The sequence below is a fragment of the Rattus rattus genome, chromosome 1 (genome assembly GCF_011064425.1).
Source record: "Rattus rattus isolate New Zealand chromosome 1, Rrattus_CSIRO_v1, whole genome shotgun sequence".
Classification (NCBI taxonomy): Eukaryota; Metazoa; Chordata; class Mammalia; order Rodentia; family Muridae; genus Rattus; species Rattus rattus.
The window spans coordinates 51,615,182-51,635,904 of record NC_046154.1 but is presented as its reverse complement, the minus strand read 5'-3'; the positions used below and the strand labels follow the sequence as shown (position 1 = coordinate 51,635,904).

The following is a 20,723-nucleotide window of genomic DNA, read 5'->3' as shown; positions in this document are numbered from 1 at the left end:
AGCTGTCAGGGCTATGCTGGGGTTCCTGTGGGTGGACATACATCTGGCCCCTTGAGAACTACATTGGAAGGAAGTATCTTGCAGAAATCAATTATTAATAATAGTCCCTGATATGGTGGGGCATAACCCCTTCCCTGCAGCTGATTTCTACCACATTGACAGATGCTAAACCCTGACTCTTTTTAATTCAGTTTTTCCTTATAGAATCATCTCAAATGCACACTCACCGATTCCCATCTTCATCCTAACCCTAGTGTCTTAACCTTAAGTTCTTTCCTTTTGCTGTGAAGATCATCCCCGCCTTGATCTACCGTAAACTGTGCTTCTCGGTTTCCTTTGGAATCTGTCCTTGTGTTTTTGTTTTCCATCCGTTTATGTTTCTTTGGTTTGTAGTGTCAGAAGATGATGTTTTTTATGACAAACTGCCCTCGTTTGAAAGGCGCTGTGACACGCCTGCAGGTATGGTGCTAGCTGAGTGATCTCTAGATACTTAGATTTTTCTCAAATCCATCTGAATGCTAGAAGCTTCATAGACATGCTCCTCACCTCATGAGTTCCAGTGCCTCTCAGATGCACCCTGTACGTGTCCCATCCATTGCAGAACCCATGTCACTGAACCTATTTTAAGTGGACATTTTATTATAAAGCAGCAGGTTGCATGACAGTTTCTCCAAAGAGAAAAGGCTCAAACCAGGTGAGAGTCATTGCTGTGTGAATTTTCAGAGGAAGGAGTGATTTAAGTACCCAGAATCTCTTGTCTGCTTTCTAATCTAACAGTTAATGCGGCACCATTGGAAGGGTACAGAAGTAAGGGGTGTGTTGTGACTGGATGCCTAAGGCGGTTCCCAGAGAGGGACAGGAGATCTCTGACATCATCTGCGGACTTTAAATTGATATGCAATGCTGTTGTCATTGAAAAGCTGAGCAAATGTCACCTATAAACCGATAGCCAAGTTTATCGTTGTGCCAACAAGCAAGGGGATGACATTGAAGATGAAAACGATACAGCAATTGCTGAATGAAAGTTTGCCCAAATTAAATGCAGTTGAAACATGCTGACACCCCTGCATGGCCAGGAAGACATCTGCTCCATGTATACGAGTGCCTAGCCTCAAGCTACCTACACGCGTGTCCATCCCTTCAGTCTCCATAGCTTCGACTTTGCTGTGTTCGCTCAATTTTAAGGAAAAAACAACTCTAGACTGCCACCTCCCTTTTTCCTGCACGCTAACGGCATGCAGTGCCCCCACCCTTCCCTGTAGTGAGATTAATTACCTGCTCTGTAACTCACATCGTGTCCTTCTCTCTCCCTTTCCTTAACCTTCCCCATCCCGCTTCAACTCCTGGCCAAACAGAGAATGAACAGCCCTCCCTCGTTTGGTTTGACAGAGGAAAGTTTTATTTGACTTTTGAAGGTAAGTAGTGCATAGCATACCAGATTCTAATCCATAGTCTCCTCTTCCTGTGTTGTTTTTATTCTCATTCTAAAATCCCCAGTTTTCCTCAAAATTTCTGATCTCGCTTTCTCCATTGAGAATGCTATGGCTACTTAGAAAGCATCAAGTACCAAAGAAAGCCTTTCACGAATTTGGTTTGTATGTGTTCTTCAACTTTCCACGTTGAACAAATTAAAGCTGATTTGCAGTTGACATCGGTTACCTAATTCACGATGGCCAATTAAAAGCAGAACAAAACGGAACCTTCTTTGGCTAAGGAACTTGACTCTGTCAACCAGGCGCTTGCCTAATCCTACTGCAAGTGTGTGTGTGGCAAACTCGAGCACGTTTGAGGCTGGTTTAGAAAACTGACCTCCCAGATACAGAATCCAATCCTGTAAACTGTAATCGTGTGTGTGTGTGTGTGTGTGTGTGTGTGTGTGCATGTGTGTGTGCGTGCGCGTGCGTGTTATGAATGTTCATGGGGAGAGTCAGAGAAACAGAAGCAACAAGGAGTGTTAGGGGAAAGTTTGGTCTGCATCTCCCAAAACTGCTATTGTAATGACTGCCATAAACTAGACAGCCGCTGTTGAAGTTGCCATTCTAGGAAGTTAAGAGAAACGCATAAAAATAATATCGAGTTTCTAAGCTCAAGATTTGACCGTATTTTATATCCTCCATCAAGGGTTAGCAGTCCTCTGTTCTGTGTTAACTTCTAACTCATCTTCTCAGGCTGGAAATTTGATTAAGTGGCACACTTAAACTACCAGTGGGGGGAAGTTAAATACTTCACCTAATTAATCAGTCATCTTATGCATAAATATTTATCATATGAGATCTTATTTTGTATAATTTTAAATAGTTGAAGTTTATACCCAGGTCAAAGTTGGTAAAAAAAAAAATAATAATAACGATAATACGAATATGTAATTTTTTCTTCCTAGAATTGATATCAATATTAAACTTGTCTTTGTGTGTTGTGACAACAGAAACTTGTGTGTGTTTTAGTGCAGTTTTAAAAATGATAACGGCTGAAGTATATGAAAAGTGTGAAACACAGGAAAACAAAATTCACACGACAGGGAATTTTTCTTGTAAGATGGGAGCCCTTAATGCAGAGTGGCTTGTACAACTGCAGGAAACCTGGTCTATCTCAAGCCTTTCTGATGTCCTGAAGCCTTTTCCCAGTGTGAGCTGAGGACAGGTAATAGTGGCTTTCCTAAGAAGAAGATCTTTCTCCCATGTCCCCTTATCATCTGAAGCCATTAGTTTTGTAATAAGAAAGATGCTAAACCCATAGACTTGTGACCCCCTTAAATTTTCTCTTCAAATCAACTGAAATGAAAAGGTCCGGGTGACACTGCTGGGCTGAGGCACCCCTATCATCCCAGCATAGAGAGCCCACTGCATTTGAGGGTAATCAGGGATAGTAGCAAGCTCCATGCTGGAGAGAACCTGTCCAAAACCAAACAAGCAAATATACAGGCCTCTTTCTGCTGCTGGGTGGATCAGTGACGTGGTAGAAGCGGCTTCCGGGTGGGTTGCTGTGGGGTGGACTGGAAAGGCACACAAGCACATACCTGGGCCTGCCAAGGCTCTAACTCCCAAAGTCGGCACTCAGGTCTGTAAGTCAGGAAGGCTAATGTAATAGAACATCCTATGTATAGATCAGACTCTGGGTGTTTGATCAGCCTAGGGAAACCTGAAAAGATGGCCAAGATTATTTTCTGTTGTCATGACAAACTGATGTAGAAGTGGCTGCGTCGTGTAACACCTTAAGACCACGGCTCTACTTCAGTGTTTGCACACCGAAAAGTCTCTGTCGCATTCTGCTGAACAGCAGTTTAGCAGAGTCTCTACGATGCTCACGATCGTCCACATTCATTTTCATTAATCACACCTTTCTTCAAAGCTTCATCCGGAGAAAGAAGAACGTGAAGGTTCTCCTATCACAATCTCCGCTTGTTTTAGCTTAGCATTTATTTACTGACTTCTGAGTAACATTTCTGTTTTTAAAACTTAATTATTCATTTTCTCTGTTCATATTTGTCCTTAATCATGATAAGGATTCTATACTCACTCTGTTAATGTTCGAGCCAGCGACCAGTCTGTCAAGTTACTAATGAACATCGACCGGGGAGTTATTGCTTACAAGTGAGGTACAAAACCTTAGAGCAGGGTTATAAATTACAGTGCTTCTAAATATATCTCAATGCTTCTAAAAATGTATTTTATAAATATTTTACTAGAAAATTTAATACAATGTATATTGAGCTTATTAAGAAAATTATTCAAATGCTAGTAACTTTTTAAATCAACGAAAGGAAAATCCTGGGCCCGGGAATAGATCTTGGTAAAGACTTATCACACAAGTATAAGACCCTAGCACCCACCTAAAGACCCAGGTACCACATTCACACCATAACCCAGCACTGTACGGATGGAACGGAAGGATCCAGGAATCAGTCTAGCCAAACGGGGAGTTTCAGGTTCAGCAAGAGTCTCTGCCTCAAAAGTAGGGTGCACAGCAATTAAAGATACCTATGGCCTTTGTCACAAGACCGGTCACACTCATACATGCACACAGGCACACACCCTGCATGAACACCTGCATGAACACTCCTCACACACACACACACACACACACACACACACCCCCTGACATACACACACACACACCCCACACACAAACACACACCTGGTGAACACTGAACATGAACATTCCACACACACACACACACACACACACCTGCACCTCACACACACAAACACCTGAACACTCACACACACACACACACACCTGCATGAACACTCATGAACATGCAGACACACACACACACCTCACACACACACACACACACATGCATGCCACACACACACACACAACACCACACACTCCACACACACATGAACACACACACACACCCGTACGAACACCTGCAGACACAGCCAAACACACACCTGAACACACACACTCACACACACACACACACCTGCATGAACACACACACACAACACATCATACACACACACACATGCCCACATGAACACACACACACACACACCTGCACACACACTCACACATACACACACACCTGCATGCACACACACAACACACACACACACCTGCATGAACACACACACACACACACATACATACACACACACACACACACACACAAATGCACACACACAAGTGTGTCTGGTTGCTGAAGCCATCAGGCATCCTCAGGTAGAGCAAAATGATATTCCCATGACAAATCACTGTGCCTGATGAACATTTCAATCCTGTAGTGCCTTTTAATGTCAAGATGTTTCCAAAAATGCACTGCCTTTCTCCTTGGATGGCTCTTTAAACTTAAAATCATCCTGCATCTGGTGGTGAAAATCAAAGAACAACAAAAATTATCCTTGTTGCCGTGAGTCATCTTGTATTTCAGACCACCTTGGTCACCCGTGTCACACTGTCCTCTGTGACCCTGCATGCTGCCTCCACTCCTCTTGGCCCAGAATCCTTAGCGCCCACTCTCTACATTTTCAGTCCCTTTGCTGAACTCACACTCACTTCCCTAACTGTATCCCAGATCCCTCAAGGGACCCCCATTTCTCCAAAGCAGTCGCCACAGAATGTGTTTCACTTCCCTGTGAGCCACATGCCATAGGGCTGAGAGTCAGGCTTACATTCCCACAGCCCTGAATTGCATGTCAAAACCTCCTGACTGTAGACATCGGTCACTTGATCTTCTATCCGATCACTCCACTGGCTTCCCTTGCTCTTCCTTTGACCCCTGACCTCAGGGCCTCCCTCTGCACTTATCTGTGAAGTACCAGTAGCTTCCTTTTAATCATCTTCACTTTCAAGCATCATCTACCATTCTGTGAGGATGACCCATCCAACACATGGTCTCCAGGGCCTCTCTGGTTTCTTCATGCCCAACTTGCTTCCTCCACTCTGCTCAGCATCAGCACCTTGGAAGCGATGCTTCCTGGCAGGGTTCAGTTTAGACATTTCATAACTGAAACTGGTCATGTGTCTTATATAACAGGAACTATGTTGAGCAATAATTCTCTCACTCAACGGCATCTGTGGAGCATTAGACGCATACAAGTGCCTAGCTGGCCACCCCACACTAGAAAAAAAGAACCCATGTTGCTACGTAGCTTACTTCCAGCACGCAGGATAAAAATGAGAGAAATAAATATCATGTACAGTGTGGGGATGGTAATGAGGTCTATATGAGAAATATAACATGGGGCATATTAGGAGAAGTGAAGAAATAAATAGCAAACAGAGCGACGCCCAGGCATTCCCTGTGCAGGAAGCACTTCTGTGTTCTCATTTCACCTACACCGGCCACTGCTGAAGAAAATGAGGTTTCAGTAGCAGCTTCCCAGAGCCTCACAGCCAGCAGAGTAGAGGTTTACATTCCCGCTGCCTTGTGGGAGACACCTGCCCCACTCCTTCACCCCACGTCTCCACAGTCTCCACAATGGAGCAGGGTTCTCTCATTCCAGCTCTTCATTCCCAGACACTGCTCGCCTGTGCTTCCTGAAACTTCCTCTCCCACCCTCACCACCCTTCCCACCCTGACTCTGCTCTCCAGCCCAGTCCTCCATTCTGGTTCTTTGCTATATTCTGATCAGACCACAGAGAGTGTAGAAAGCACCTTCGTCATCTCTGCAATATGACATTCTTTCCTCCCTGAGCTCGTGTTGTCTCTGAGAAACAGCACTCCAGATGTCTGACCAGCTTAAGTGGGCCTTTTAATTGGCCCTAATTGGTCACTGGTAAGTCATAATTATATTCAGAAAACACACACCACCATCCCTTTGTCCATTTGTCTGTCGTCTCTTTCATGTGGTTCTAGGGATCGAACCCGCAGCCTCACGGCACTAGGTGCATGCCCTGTCCCTGTCCTTCATCCCAGCACTGCTCACTTTACTCCACACAGACTTGTATTGATAAACCTGTCAGGGTTTGGAGGGGCTCAATATTTTTTCCCATCACAAAGTTTCTGATTACCTCACTTAGAAGTCATTAAGGAAAGGAAGATGGAAAGGTGTGGACAGTTTTCTGGGAAGCACTGGCTTTGCTAAATTCCTAGAGTCTTCAGGTGGGTGGGGTCCCCTAACTGTTCCTACCCCACTCAGGGTAGGTACAATATTTTCAATGAACAACACATGAAAATTGATGAGCGCTCGCTGTGCAAGGGTTGCCGTGTTAGGTTGTCAGGATGGTGAAACAACACAGGAACGTAAAAAGCATCAGTTCAAGTCAGTCTTATTCCAAACCCAGGCATAGTCCTTGCCCTTCTGAGATTGTGTGTTGTCTGTTGTATGCTTATGAACTGTACAGCCCTTTCTCTTAATAACGAAGCTCACACAAGGGCTTGCTTCTTCGCTTTAATATACTAACACTGTTTAAAAGATTTAGGGTCAGTTGAAATCTGCAAAATGTGCTTCACAGGGAAATACGGGAAGATTTAGACTTCCCCAGTTTCTCCTCATAGTAAACTAATGGTCTGGCTCTGAAAATCCCTCAGAATGAACACATAAATGTTGGCTTGTTCTTGCTGTTTGAAGACATTGCCTTGCCTCACATTTAGTGTAACACAGGTGTGCTGCAGACAGAGAGGGCAGAGCGTGCCTTATTCATCTTGTTTGATCAAGACATCTAGGCCAAATGTGTGTGGGGGCAGCAAAGGAGGTCATAAATGTCCAGAACCCATGCCACAAACACTGAGAGTGCAGCATTTCCCATAAGGTGGCTTTGGCAAAGGCACGGGGGAGCTGCAGCCCTTTAGAAAAGCACAAGGGGTTAAATGAGAAGAATCAGTGACATCTTGGAGAGAAGGGGACTTGCCCCACCTCATATTAAAGAACCAGGATTTAGAAAGCTAAGTGCTCAGGCTTGAAAGAGTAAATTCAGGTGAGTCGAGGTGAGGAACACCCAGCTTTTACTCAGCAAAGGTAAATCCTGGGCAAGTGAGGGATGCTTGCAAAGATGGGCCAAGTAAACCGAGACCAAATTCTAAAAGTGCTTTGCCTCCTTGGAGAAAGTATTTGAAATGCAATCCCTGTGCAAGGTGAATTTTAAGAGCTTTTTTGAGGTGGTGGTGTGTGAGCATCTTTGACATTTAGACTTAGAACCAGGGAGAAGTTAGGTAGATAGTCCAGGAGATGGGAATGGACTGGACTAATATTATTATCTAAAAAATGCCATTGAAGTAGCAGCATTCCATACCTAATAGTATGGAGGAAACTTGGAAAGCTGAGTCCACCTTCAGATAACGTGCCATCTAAGGTAGCCATGGACAGTCACATCCCTGGCATTGCCAAGCGTCATTTGTTTTCTGAAGCTAAGCAGGGTCCTGTCTGTTTAGGACTTGGATGAGAGAGCCAGGGAGAAGTCTGTTGTTAATCAGGAGGAAGAAATCAACAACAGTGATACGATCAAGAAGTGGGGTTTCTGTGCAGCATCCATTGAAGATAAGTCCAGGAGAAAGTGGACTGTAAAAGCAGGGACAGTCGGCTGAGAGTGAGTGGCTCTGGATCCACAGACGGGAAGGTTTAGAGCAGCCGCAGTGGAAGTTGCTCCATTGTGTTTTTCTTTAAAAAAAAAAATCTGATTAATTTTGAGTGGGCCGGCCAACAGTTACATTTTTCTAGAAACTATCAGTGGCCTAAAAGTTTTGCTATCTTCTCTGTTGTCCATTCCTGCCAGGGGCAATGTCTAAAACCCGGTGGCACTCTACGTGTAACAGCCTGACCACTAGAAGGGAAAAGTACAGAAGAAAAGCATCCGCTTCTTCCTGGCTATTATTACAAATACACATGGGACTCGTGGGCTGTTTCTTTCCCTTCCTGCCTGCTGCCCATCAGTGCCTCCAACACTGTCTTGAGCATGTGTCCTTGTCTGTGCTATAGTCTTATTTTACTTCTGCCTTTTCTCCCTTCTGACTCTCACACATCTCTCTGAATGCTCACATACTTGAGACTATGTTGGCTCATAGCAAGTAAAAGTGAAATGGTTCACAATAAAATAATTGAGTATTAAAGTGTATGTTTCCTTATTTGTAAAAGGAATTATTTTTATATTACTTCCTTTCTTCTTTTCCATGTAGCAAGAGCTCTTGAGCAATAATAATAATAGTAATAATAATAATAATTGAAAATAATTAAGTTTAATACCTACCCTATAATAATCTTGGGGATTTATAAGTCATGTTGAAGAAATTTGCTGTCCTCTAAGGACAGCCAGTATTACAGAGTTTGACTACAAAGCCCCGTTAGGTGGGTTCAGCATGAAAACGCCTGCTGGTGTGCTCACAGTACAGCTGCAAAAGGAGTCAAGAGTCTTTGTGTAAGTTGTCAAAGTTAATTATAATGGAAGTGTATTTACTAATGCTGTCATGCTTGCTAACCTAGCAGGTAGGCATGTGGTAGGGAAAACAATGGTTAAATTTGTAGAACTTGGCTTAGGTTCCTTGCATTTGTTATCGATGTTATTAGAGCTGAACTCGTTCAGCCAGTGACTGTTTGCTATGTGCACAGGTACTGTGAAAGCTATCAGGACACGGCAGTAAGTGTGAAAAGCATGCCTTGCCCTTATAATGTACAGAACCCAGACATCAAGTGAACGGTGACACTAACATGTAAAGAATATTGTTACTAAGGAGATAGAGTGCTTTGGACGCAACCATCAGTGTCCTGTCCTGGTTTTTCCTCTAACCTAAGAGCGATAGAGGAAATAGGAGTGATTTAGGTCTAGGCAGGGTTCTCCAAACACTATTAACTGTTGCTGTGTTAGCGTTCTGATACGGCGTCATATGCCATTTGTATATGTTACTGTAACTGTAAGTTAGCTTTATCCTAAATATTAGAAAGGAAATCCCCACTAATTTACATCAGTGTACTGTGCATCATATGTACAGTAATACATATTTACACATGCATATATACCATTACATGTGTAAAGAAGTGGAATAGAGATAGTTCATATCTTAAAGAGGGTGGTGATGGTGTGTGTGTGTGTGTGTGTGTGTGTGTGTGTGTGTGTGTGTGTGTGTGTGTGTGTGTGTGGAGTATACATACTGTTTAGGATCCGTAATAGATTTTAGGCTCTGTAATGAGGATGTTGGAGCTGCATCCTCAGCACAGTGAGTTATAGCCTAAGTTTTGCATCCTTGCTCTAGAAGCTGAATGATAATGGCACCTATCTTATGACACTGCGGTCAGGATGAGAGCCAGCCATGGGTTCACTGTGACTGCCAAGTGTTCAGTACACCCTAGCGTTTACTACCACTGTCCAACCTCACACATCCCTGGCTTGTGACACGCACTGTCTCTGTGCCGATTTTTGCTTGCTTTCGAGAAGTTTCTAGGATTTCCGTCTTCACCCACAAAACAATCTGCTCTGAGTCCCTACTTGGCTTTTCTTTCTATGGACAGCAAGCATTTTTTTTCTTTGTTGCTTATGGAGCAAGAGGATGATTGGACCAATCATACCACCCCCTGTGCACCCTCCTCCACCAGAGCCAATCCTTCATGCTGACTCAAGACTAATAGCCTGGCCAGTGGTGCACTCCTGTGCTAAAGCTGCTGGGAGATGTGCAGGAAAACTGGTTTTGTCTTGTTCGTTTGTAAAGCACAGCATTTGGCAGATTTGACAAGTAATTTCAAAACTCCCCCAGAAGAAAATGACGGGTAAGAAAGCAACGAAAATTGCTTTGCTCTTCAATGGTCATGAGCCTGCATCAGACAATGGCTGGCCAATAATCTCTGTAGCTTTTATTTTTGTTATGGGTCTTTTAGGAAGGACTGGCCACAATTTTAGGTTGCAGATTTCCATAACAAAATACAGCAGCTCGCTGTGTGCATAGCGTGTATGAGGCTGAGCATTGCACAAGGATAAAAGAAAAGGGGGAGGAAAACCTCCTTTGTGGTCCTCTAGCTACCCTAAAATGGAGAAGTGACATAAAGAAGGGAGCAGGTACGCTAGGGATATAAAGAGATGTAGAGACACAGGAGACACTTCCCTTTCAAATCCTTTCTGTCTCTGGGTTTGAGACATATTTAGCATTACCTCCAAATTAACTCCAGACTGTTGGTTATGAAACATCCTTACAAAATGTAAACCAAAACACAAACGTAATTATACCTTAGAGTAACTATTAACATAAGCATAACTTTCCCATTTTTAAATATGGGAAAGATAAATAACACCGGGCATGTCCTAACAGTTGTGCACTAATTGTTTCATTACATCCAACATTGCACTGACGTCCTCGGGAGGACGCATTTTCAGGCGTCGCAGTTAGGAGTTCATAGATGATTATGTCATCATGCATGTGGCTGTCATTTCTCTAGAGCCTGTCAGCCTGGGGTAGAATTGCTTTTCTCTTCTACTGTTCTGCTTAGGGGTCACCAGGACACGAGGAAACACAGAAGGAATGAGGCTGCTTTCCTTGTGGTCAGTTATACAGGCACTGTGTGCCTTCACAGTTACGGCTGGTTGTCTGCTGTTCAGCGTGATGAGAGCAAGCTTTTGTTTCCCTCTGCTCTGAACGGCCTCTGATAAAGCATCAAGTCTGGTGAGGGAGCAGGGCAGGCTATGTCTTTGCAGAATACTTTGTTGGTATTGTGTTGTTGAAAGGACAGGAAAAATTTAGTGACCGTTCCTCCTGTCTATAGACTTCACTGGTTTTGAGCTGTAACTCACAGCTTATTATCAATGAAACTGGCCACTCAAACTGTGGACTTTCGGGGAGTCCATGAGTCCCAGGCAGCTTTCCTCCTCCTCCTCCTCCTCCTCTTCCTCCTCCTCCTCTATCCATGTCAACCCCATCGGAAAATTAACTTTCAATGGTAAAGCATCTTGTAAGAAATTAAAAATAGAAATGTAGAAACCTCGATGTAAGATTCCCAAATAATTCCCATGTGTTTATACTATTACTCGTGGACATCATAGAAAACTGGGAGAAGTGAACACGTAAGAAAGTAAGGTAATCTGTGGTCTAATAACAACAGACAATGCCTGTCATTGTTCCACTGTACTTGGGTTATGATATTCTCCGTGTGACTGCCACTGCGTGCATCCATGGCTTACATATCTGACCAAACATGGCATAGCTCTGTACCTTCTCCTTTTAACACACCCTCTGTGCCATTACTAAGAACCTAAAAATAACTCAGTTTGCTTTCTTGTGATCATTATATTGACTTAAACACTTTACTTGTAAAAAATTAAAAAATATCAAAAAGCACAAATTAAAATTTTCACCCAAAATCACTTTTTGTATGATGATACAGAAAACATATTTACTATTTTGTTGAAAATTCTTGAAGAAACACCTTTCTGTATACATACATACACAGAGACACACACACACCAGTGTAGCATTTCCTTGACCCCACAAAGCCATCTAATGATATACTCTCCACTGGTTTATTTTGAGATGCAAATTAAGCTTCGATATAGAGATGAATATTTGTTTACTAACCGATGTCAGCAGATGATATCCAAGCCACTGTCTTCCGCGTACCCATCAGAAATCAAATCTAAGCTTCAGATATCTGAATTGTGACTGGAATCAACACTTGATTATTAACACAGTGATGTAGGTTTTTAAAACATATTTATAATCTTGATTTTGATTGCCTTTTTATTTTGTTTGAATGTGATAAAACAGTGATAGCTTAATTTTACAAGACATAGGGAGAAAAAAAACACTCCAGGATTTTAGCTACATTTATTTTTCCGAGTTTATTTCTAAGTTTCTGCAAAGCAAACAGCTTCCCTGAAAGTCGGCCAGAAGCCTTTGAAAGTTAGTGTCTTACTACCCAAGTGTTATGCCACAGTGTCTATCAGTCAGACTATTGGCCCCAGCTTTCAAGATTATAGGATTTAAGTTCCAAGGAAGGTGCACAGCCACATCTATGAGCCAGTCTTCTGCATAAACTGATTGTTCACATTCTTACTGCATCAAAACACAACAGTTTTTCTCTTTTCCAAAGCGTCTTCAAGGGAAACAAGTTCCAATGTGTTAAAGTTCAGTCAGATACGTTAAGGGACTCTAATCTAAGTAATTCAGCTGAAGAGACTGAGAGAGAATCGGGTAGAGTCCATCTGAGTTTGCATTCAAAATTAGTGGGACAAATGCTCTGTGAGCTGGCCCAGCTTTTCTTTTGATACCAATTGTAAGATGCATCTTGTTAAAAATGTTTCCAGAGGTAAGTTTTTGATACTAAGGGAAATGTCACATAGAATTTAATCCAAGTTGAATATACAATAGCGTTGTAAACCTTTAAACTGTTACATTTGGTGAACTTTATCCATACATGGACATATATAATTCTAATCCCTTTTTCCATAAATGATAAATCTTTATTACAGAAAAAGAACATACCAAGTGTCATATTTTTATTTTAAAAGAATAGGGGAACAACAATTTTAAACAGGTAGAGCCTACCACCATTTTTAGGAGAAAACATAACTCAGTCAGAACACAAATGTGGCTCTTTCTGTGAGGCCTGGGTGTGGCTTTCCTGGCCCACTGTGGCTGTCTCAAATCACTTCAAAATAGAGGAGAAAACCCATCAAATAGTTCAATAGAAACTCTTGATTTTTAACCTTCTTTTGATAGTTGATTTTTAAAAACTATCACATTTATGACAGCATTCGAGTTAGCTTTCTACTAAAGAAGGGTGCTGTGGTACAGGTTGCGAAGTATGTCCCCTTCCCAGCTATAGTCCATAACATGTTCAGGGTCTGCATTCGATACTCATCCCTCACCCCTCCAGACTCAGTCCAGAGTAATAGTTCCTACTACATGTTAATCAAAAAGCCCGTCTCTGTGTCTTCTGAGTCTCCCCTGTCATTCTTTTAGAGCCTCCCTTCCACTCTGGAAAAACCATGAAGTAACCTAAATGGACAAGTTCTGATATCATTCCCTTGATGTCTCTCCAGCAATACACAGAATCATATTAATGCTTCCCTTGAATCTAACATACATGTGCCTGTCTTTTATTAATGTCTGTTTAGGCTGCTGCCTTTATGTGACATTTTGCAGTGAGTAACCTTGAATCTTGTATAGTTGGCTTCTCCTGTTAGGTACTGAGTATTTCTGTTTCTTTCACACACTAGGACATTACCTGCTTTCTCCTCTCAGGGTAAAAATGGTCACTTCACCTCCAACCTGCAGCAGGCTTAGTGGAATGACAATTTGTTGTCTTTTCCCCTGGTACTCAGGAATTGCTACTAATTGGCTGACCCTTCGAGGAGTACCAGAGATGTGTTTTTGTTATAACAAATATTGCACCTACATTGAGTCTCTTGCAAGCTAACCATAATAAAATGATTGTAGTTTTAAATAAGTAAACAATTAAAATGTTATTTTTTAATTTTTAAAATTAATTTTAGTAAAATAGGCTTTCAAACAATTTTTATAACCTATCGTGATACAAACACTACACAAAACAATTTAAAACAATATACTAGGCACCTACTGGCATATGCCAAGTTAAACATGAATAAATATACAGAAAACAGTCAAGAAAACCAGTTGAGAGATGAAAGGAATCTGCAAATTCCCTCTGTACTGGAATCCCCAAACCTCCCTGTGCTTTCTATCTAAAAGTCTGTTCTAATTCAAAGACTAAACTGGCTCTATAATCTTACCAATTTTCACCACAACAAAAACCATGGCAGCACAATGGTCTTCAAGTTTATACCACACTAAGGACTTCAAAAATATTGCCTCTACTGGGTAGTGCAGGTTACTAGCATATGATTTTTAGTTAATGCTATTTTGAAGATGAGGAAACTGAGCCACAGAGATATCAAAGACCTGTCTCTGGTGGAAACCAAGACTCCATACCCTGGTGGGTATGACTGTAGAACACACACTTCCTTTGTTAACCTTGTCATCACATCCCCTCGCTTGGCAGTTCACCTTGTGGTCAACCAAGCATTTAATGGACCACTGTTGTATACTCTTACTGCAGTGGTTCTCAACCTTCCTAATGCCGCAACCCTTTAACACAGTTCCTCATATTTTGCCTACCCCCAACCATAAAACTGTTTCCATTGCTACTTCATAATTGTAATTGTGCTACTGTTGCAAACGGTCTTACAAATATATGATATGCAGAATAGCTGATATGTGAACCCTGGGAAAGGGTTGTTTGACCCCCAAAGGGGTTGAGGGTTTACACGTTTGGCCCACAGGTTAAGAACAATTGTCTCAGTGTTGAGTTTTTCTTTGGCTTATGTCTTATTTTAACATGTTTGTGTCCTCACCTCTATCTTGTATACAGCAGAATCAATACGTGTACTCAACCCTCCAGTGAAGGGAAACTATGTTCAGAGCATCCGTTCTCTGTTATAAAGTTATTCTCACAGTGACAGCCTTCAATACCTACAAAGCACCTGATACTGTAAGACAGAGAGCTGAGTGTGCACTGTCTGTTGTCCCCTTTCCTCCCAAGAGCAGTGTAGGTAACTGACTTTCCTATGGTCACAATGCTGTTTTCTTACAGATTTCTGGCCTTAAAAATTCTGATCCCTTGAGTTGGGACAATACAATTTCAGGTGTTTTTAAGGTGTTAGAGCTCTTATTCATTCTCTTAGACCATAACTCTGACTTTTTCACCATCATTGACATTTTCCTGGTTTCAGTCAGTAATCTCAATAAACCCAGACTCTGAGGTTTTACAGGGGACACGGAAGCATGCACGTATGACCAATCGCATTGAGCACAACATCTATGTGATATAGCCTGGCACTCTTCATAATTAAAATGGTCTATATTTGGTCTTATGACTTTATAGGAATGATTTTTTTCTCATCTTCAGGAGATAATATAAAGGGAAAAGATCAATTAATATAGAGGTAAATTTTATTTATATCAATTAATATAGAGGTACTACCTAGAAATGATCTAACATTTGGGAAAGGCTTGTAGGGGTAGTAAATAGCTGTTGGAAATTATACATAGGCCAGATGTGATGACCAAAAAAGTATGTAAAAAATAAAGTAAAATACAAAGATGTTCTATTTTTGGCAAAGTACAAGCTATGAAGGAATTAGAACTGTAAGTGGTGGGTGCTTTAAGGTAAAGGTGTTCTCTGTAAGTATTTATCTTATATATACGTTTCTGCTTTCATAGCATTATTGATCAATTCCAAAGGAATGATTATAGTGTCTAAGAAGTGGACAAGGAAAGAGTAGAAGTTAGTATGGGCCAGTAGGAGAAGTCAGGTGACAGAAAGTGAGAGATCTGAGTTACAGCTTTGGCCTCGTGGTGTTCCAGAGTTTGGTCTAACTGCTAAAGTGCTCCTGGTAACTTCTCATGAGCTCACCAACCACAGAAAGTCAACCAACTATATGCCCCAGTCGGTTTTTTGTTTTCCACATATTCATCCACTGAGATAGTGTCCTTTTTTAAAACCACAGATGTTTGACTTATTTATTTCAATGTGTTTATTTTTATTCTGTTTTGAATTTTGGGGCAGTCTCAGTATGTAGCCCAGGCTGCCCACAACTTGTCATCCTCCTGCTTCAGCCTCCTGGATGCTGGCATTATAGATATACAACACCATGTCCAGATTGCTTGGCAATTTTTCAACCTTAATATATAGGAATTTCATATTTATTTTTGCTACTTTTCTCATCAGTTTCAGCTCAGTATTTCGAGTCTTTAAATTTTCTTGAGCCCATCAATAAGCCCATCTTACTCAGATTATCTCCATATTGTGTTAAGTTGTGATAATCATCATAAAATAGTTAATTTGATGCTGTTACAGACCAAGCATTGCTCTACATGCTATACTTTTTGTTCTCAGAACAGGCCTACAAATGGTTATGATTGTATCATTCCTGCCAAAAAACCAATAGTTTAGACAAGTATCAGGAAAAGAAGGAGTCCCAGGCTGGATGCCAAATCCTGTTCTCCCAGCCTCTACCCAGTGTCATGGCTGAATGTCTGTTCTAGTCTTCACAATGGTACCGCCATCATCACCCTCACCACACCTAATAATTTTGGTAGTAAAAGGCCAGTCTGTGAACAGAACTCCAGACCACTCACTGGCAAGTCCTTCCTCAGTAAACACCATTGATTCATGCTCATGCATACCGTGACTCATATAAAATTGTCCATTCACTTTAAAAGACCATCATCTACCTAAATCACACCGCTTTAGTCACAAAAGTATAATAAAATGCCCATAATATTCTTTTTATCTGTTAACATCTGCACTTCTTGTCAATTTTATTTTCTTTTTAAGACAAGTCCTCAGGCTGGAGAGAGAGTTCAGGTTGTAAAGTGCTTGACTACATATATTTGTGGACCTGAGATCAATCCTCAGTATCAAGGGAAAGCCAGGCATGGCTCTGTATGCCTCTGTAGCTCCAATAGTGATGTGAGGGAGGTGCATCTCAGGGACTTGCTGCCCAGAGAGGTTAGTGGAGAACAGTGAGCTCCAGCTTTAGTGAGAAATTCCTGTCTCTGAAAATGGGGCAAAAGGGACTGAAGAAGACATGCGATGTCAGCCTCTGGTCTCTACATGCACACACAGGGCAATGAGTGCTCTACGTTATACTGAACATGATCTAAACGTAGAACACACACATCTCCAATACCCCATGGGTCTCTCGATTTCTAGGGGACTCTTCTAATCTCAGTTCCAGGAATACCAAAGACCTCAGAAACTGATACTCCTACTCCAGATTGTACAAATGTTAAATTTATGTGTACTTTACTCTGTGACATATGTGGCGATTTTCATATAGATTCTCAAAGGAGAATTATTTTAGTGTCTGTTTTCACTTTTAAATTTTTCAAAATATTTGTATAAAACTCTTCATCACTGAATTCCTAACCTTCCCTTCAGCTTTGTTTTATTTTGTTTTCCCACACAGTTTATTATTTGTTGAATGACTGTATTTGGTGGTAGTTTTTATATTACTACCTCACCAATGACATGGAAACCATGACCTTGCTATAATGGTAACAGCCTAGACCCCTCTCCACTCTGACCTACTTGTTAGCATCACCTAGGGACCTATTAATCACTCTACAAATATCCAAGGAAGCAAATGAATCGAGCAACGCTATAAAATCATTTCTTGCATTCTTATTTTATTATTTGTAAGTGAGTGTAAACATCACCTTGCTCAGATCTAACAATGGGTGATTGCATGTGCTCCTAAGGAAATGTTGTTATGACCTTCATTCTTTTTCAGGAAATCTGCAATTCCATGGTCCAAGACACGCACACTCTAATTGATTGAAATTGATATCTTGACCCATATGGCCCTATACTTTCCCACTAAGAAAACAAAATAAGATAGTCCTCAAAACCTAAATTTTGAATTCAGAGGCACTTTAATACCAACCTTAAAATTTTTGTATGTCAGACAAAACTGAGCAAGTTGTAGGAACTCTTTAAGCCTTGGTCCTGTGTTAATTGGTTTTCTGTTATTGGGACAAAATGTTTAAAATATTCAGTTTAGGAGCTGGAGCGGTGACTCAGCAGCTAAGAACTTCCAGAGGACTCGGGTTCGATTCCCAGCACACAGTGGCATCCACAACTGTCAGTAACACCCGTTCCAAGGACTCTGACACCTTACAGACATTCCTGCAGGCAAATACCAATGCACATCAAATAAAAATAAAAGATCAACATAAAAGAAATAAAGGCTTATTTGGGGTGGCAGTTCCTTGTCCCTGTGCTCTAGGCCTGTGGTGACACAACGTATCATGTCAGAAATGTGCAATGGAGGAGGCATTTTGCCTCGTAGTGGCCAGAGAGCAAAGAGTTATTCAGGAAAGAGGTAGAGTCTTATCTTTTTCAAGAGCATACAGTCAAGGACTTAAATTCTTTCCATGTGACCCCATATCCTTGTTTCCACTGTCTCCTGGCAGTGCTGGAGGCTGGGGGCCATGCCTGTAATATACGGACGGTCTGCTAAATGGTTACATAAGGCACACATAGTAAATGTGAAAGATGGTGGTGGTGGAGGCCTGTGCTGGTGGGGATGATAATGCTGGTGGGGACGATGCTGTTGTATGAGGGTGGCCGTAAGGACACACTGAACTGTCGCTCCTGGGAACAAAGACCGCGCTGAACTCATCTTGAGCATCCTCAGCATCTACCCGAGGGCCTGATACAAGATACTAACAAATATCCCCTAAATTGATGATTGGTGACTACTACCAAGTACACGATACTAATACTGAATGAAATAGAAAAAAGCGGGGAGAGTAGACGGCAAAAATCCATGACGGTAAAAATACCAGAAATACAGGAAAGCAAATCTAGATTGGGATTCTTGTTTTACTGCTTGGTTAACTGTATTCTCTTGGACAGCGCTCTTCTGTAAGTTGTGACTCTCCCTGCCTATCCCCCTGGCTAAGGGGAAGGGGCAGTGAAGCCCCTCATGGGAGGCAAGCATTGGCTCACCCGGCACACAGCAGGTGTTCAACGAACACAAAGATTGGTCCATAGCATGAGTGCTGTCTTTTGCCTGTGCAAGTCCATGTGTACATTCTGGTGGCATATGCTTCAGGCGAGAAGCTTGAGCTGCTGAATCTGAGAGCGACTGAGCTTTTCAAAAGAGAAATGATGCAGAAGCCTGGCCCTGAGCTCTGTAACACCACTCGACCATCTCTCCCAAAGGCAGGAGTGTGGGTTTTCAATCTGAGCACTTGATTGGTGGAATGCTCTAGTGGGAAACAGGGAGCTAACACCTCTCTCTTTTAACCACCTGCTGCACAGACTGTCATGCAAATACCTCCTCTTGCTTCATGCAGAGCTTGTGTAAGCCCCTGTGACTGTGTTATTTGCTTAGATTTTCTTCTGTGGTGAAGTAACTGAATCAAGTATGTTTGTCTATAAACCAGCCAAATATTTCCTCTTAAATACTTGTGCTCTGAGTTGAACACACAGCTACTGTGTAATCACTTTCTTAGTGAGAGTCACCCCACCCCCAATCCTTTAGGGGACTTTAGTTCCGTGTATTTGTGCCTTTTACATAAGCTGTAAATAAGTGGAAGTCTTTCATCTCACACAGGTTCCTCCAGGGGGCCCAGTCCTCTAACTATGGGGGCCCAGGACACCCTCCCGGTTGCAGCAGCGTTCACAGAAACTGTCAATGCCTACTTCAAAGGAGCAGATCCAAGCAAGTAAGCCTGGGATGAGGTCTATTGTCTTCTAGAAGCCCTGCTGTGTCTAATGTGGGGGTAGGGTGGAGTGGAGGGCACTGTCTACTTGCTGACCCTACCTTCTGAAAAAGAGTTCCATGGATCAGATCCATAAATCAAAAGATTCCATGAAATTATATTGCATATCCTTTTTTCAAAGAAAGTCTCACTATGTAGCTGGCTGGTCTAGAGATGGCTACGTAGATCAGACTGCCTTTGATCTCATAAGAGATTTGTCTACCTCTACTTCCCATGTTCTGGTGTTAAAGACATGAACCACTGTTATGTGTGTGTTTTTTCACAGAGAGATATATGGCTCTTAACACTCTGTACCAAAGGGAATCCTGACTCCAAACTGTTGACAAGAATCATTAATCGACCTGGTACACCAAACCCTTGCACCAGACTACTGTCAAGTCAAGTGTATCATTAGTTTAATTCTAGGCCTGAATCCCATCAATAAACAAAAGGAAACCTAAGCAATCGATGAATGGCTCTTAGTCCTTTCTTTACTCACAAGAACGGGACTTTAAAAGAAGAAAAACTTACAGTCTAGGAGAAGAGGAGTGTGAAGCAATAGACATGCTCACAAGTGGCGTTACTAATTTTATTAAGCAGTGAGCACTACAATCGGAGCAACACATGTAAGCGGGAATTCCCATTGCAAAGCATGGATCTGCTTTCCGCTTCTGAAACGTCGTTTCAAACCATCATGACAATATAACTCTAGAAAGACAATATAATTAGTAATCCAGACCCAGGGCATCTTACCCAGTCACAAGACCTTGTATTCTTCCTTGGTGCCATGGCTTTTTCAACAATAACTAGGTCTTATTCTAGATCTATAATAATACAAAAATACAAACCCTTCAAGACTGGGGTTGATCCAGAGAGGTGGGACATGAGAGAAAGAGAGGGAATGGGGGAGAAAGGAGAGGGGCTGGCATAGGTCACATAAACACTGTCAGCTTAAGCTGATAAACACTTACTACATACATGTTAGTCCATGTAGACTCTGTTAGAAAGAGGAGTTTGTCCAACTGCCTATTATGAGAGTTGGAAGAACCCCTCACCAATGACTAAT

The 20,723-nt window shown here is 41.9% G+C and overlaps 1 protein-coding gene across 16 annotated transcripts in view; it reads left to right on the top strand.

The window, feature by feature from the left end:
- The window catches only part of Sgip1 (SH3GL interacting endocytic adaptor 1), a 201,425-nt gene that overhangs the window by 160,308 nt on the left and 20,394 nt on the right, over positions 1-20,723 (top strand). For 9 of the 16 annotated variants that reach the window (XM_032901511.1, XM_032901559.1, XM_032901519.1 and 6 more), the window contains 2 exons: positions 1,356-1,415; positions 19,510-19,621. In XM_032901511.1, coding sequence (XP_032757402.1) covers positions 1,356-1,415; positions 19,510-19,621 — 172 coding nt within the window. The remainder of the gene's footprint in view (positions 1-1,355; positions 1,416-19,509; positions 19,622-20,723) is intronic. The other 7 variants (XM_032901565.1, XM_032901527.1, XM_032901549.1 and 4 more) reach the window with 1 other exon arrangement.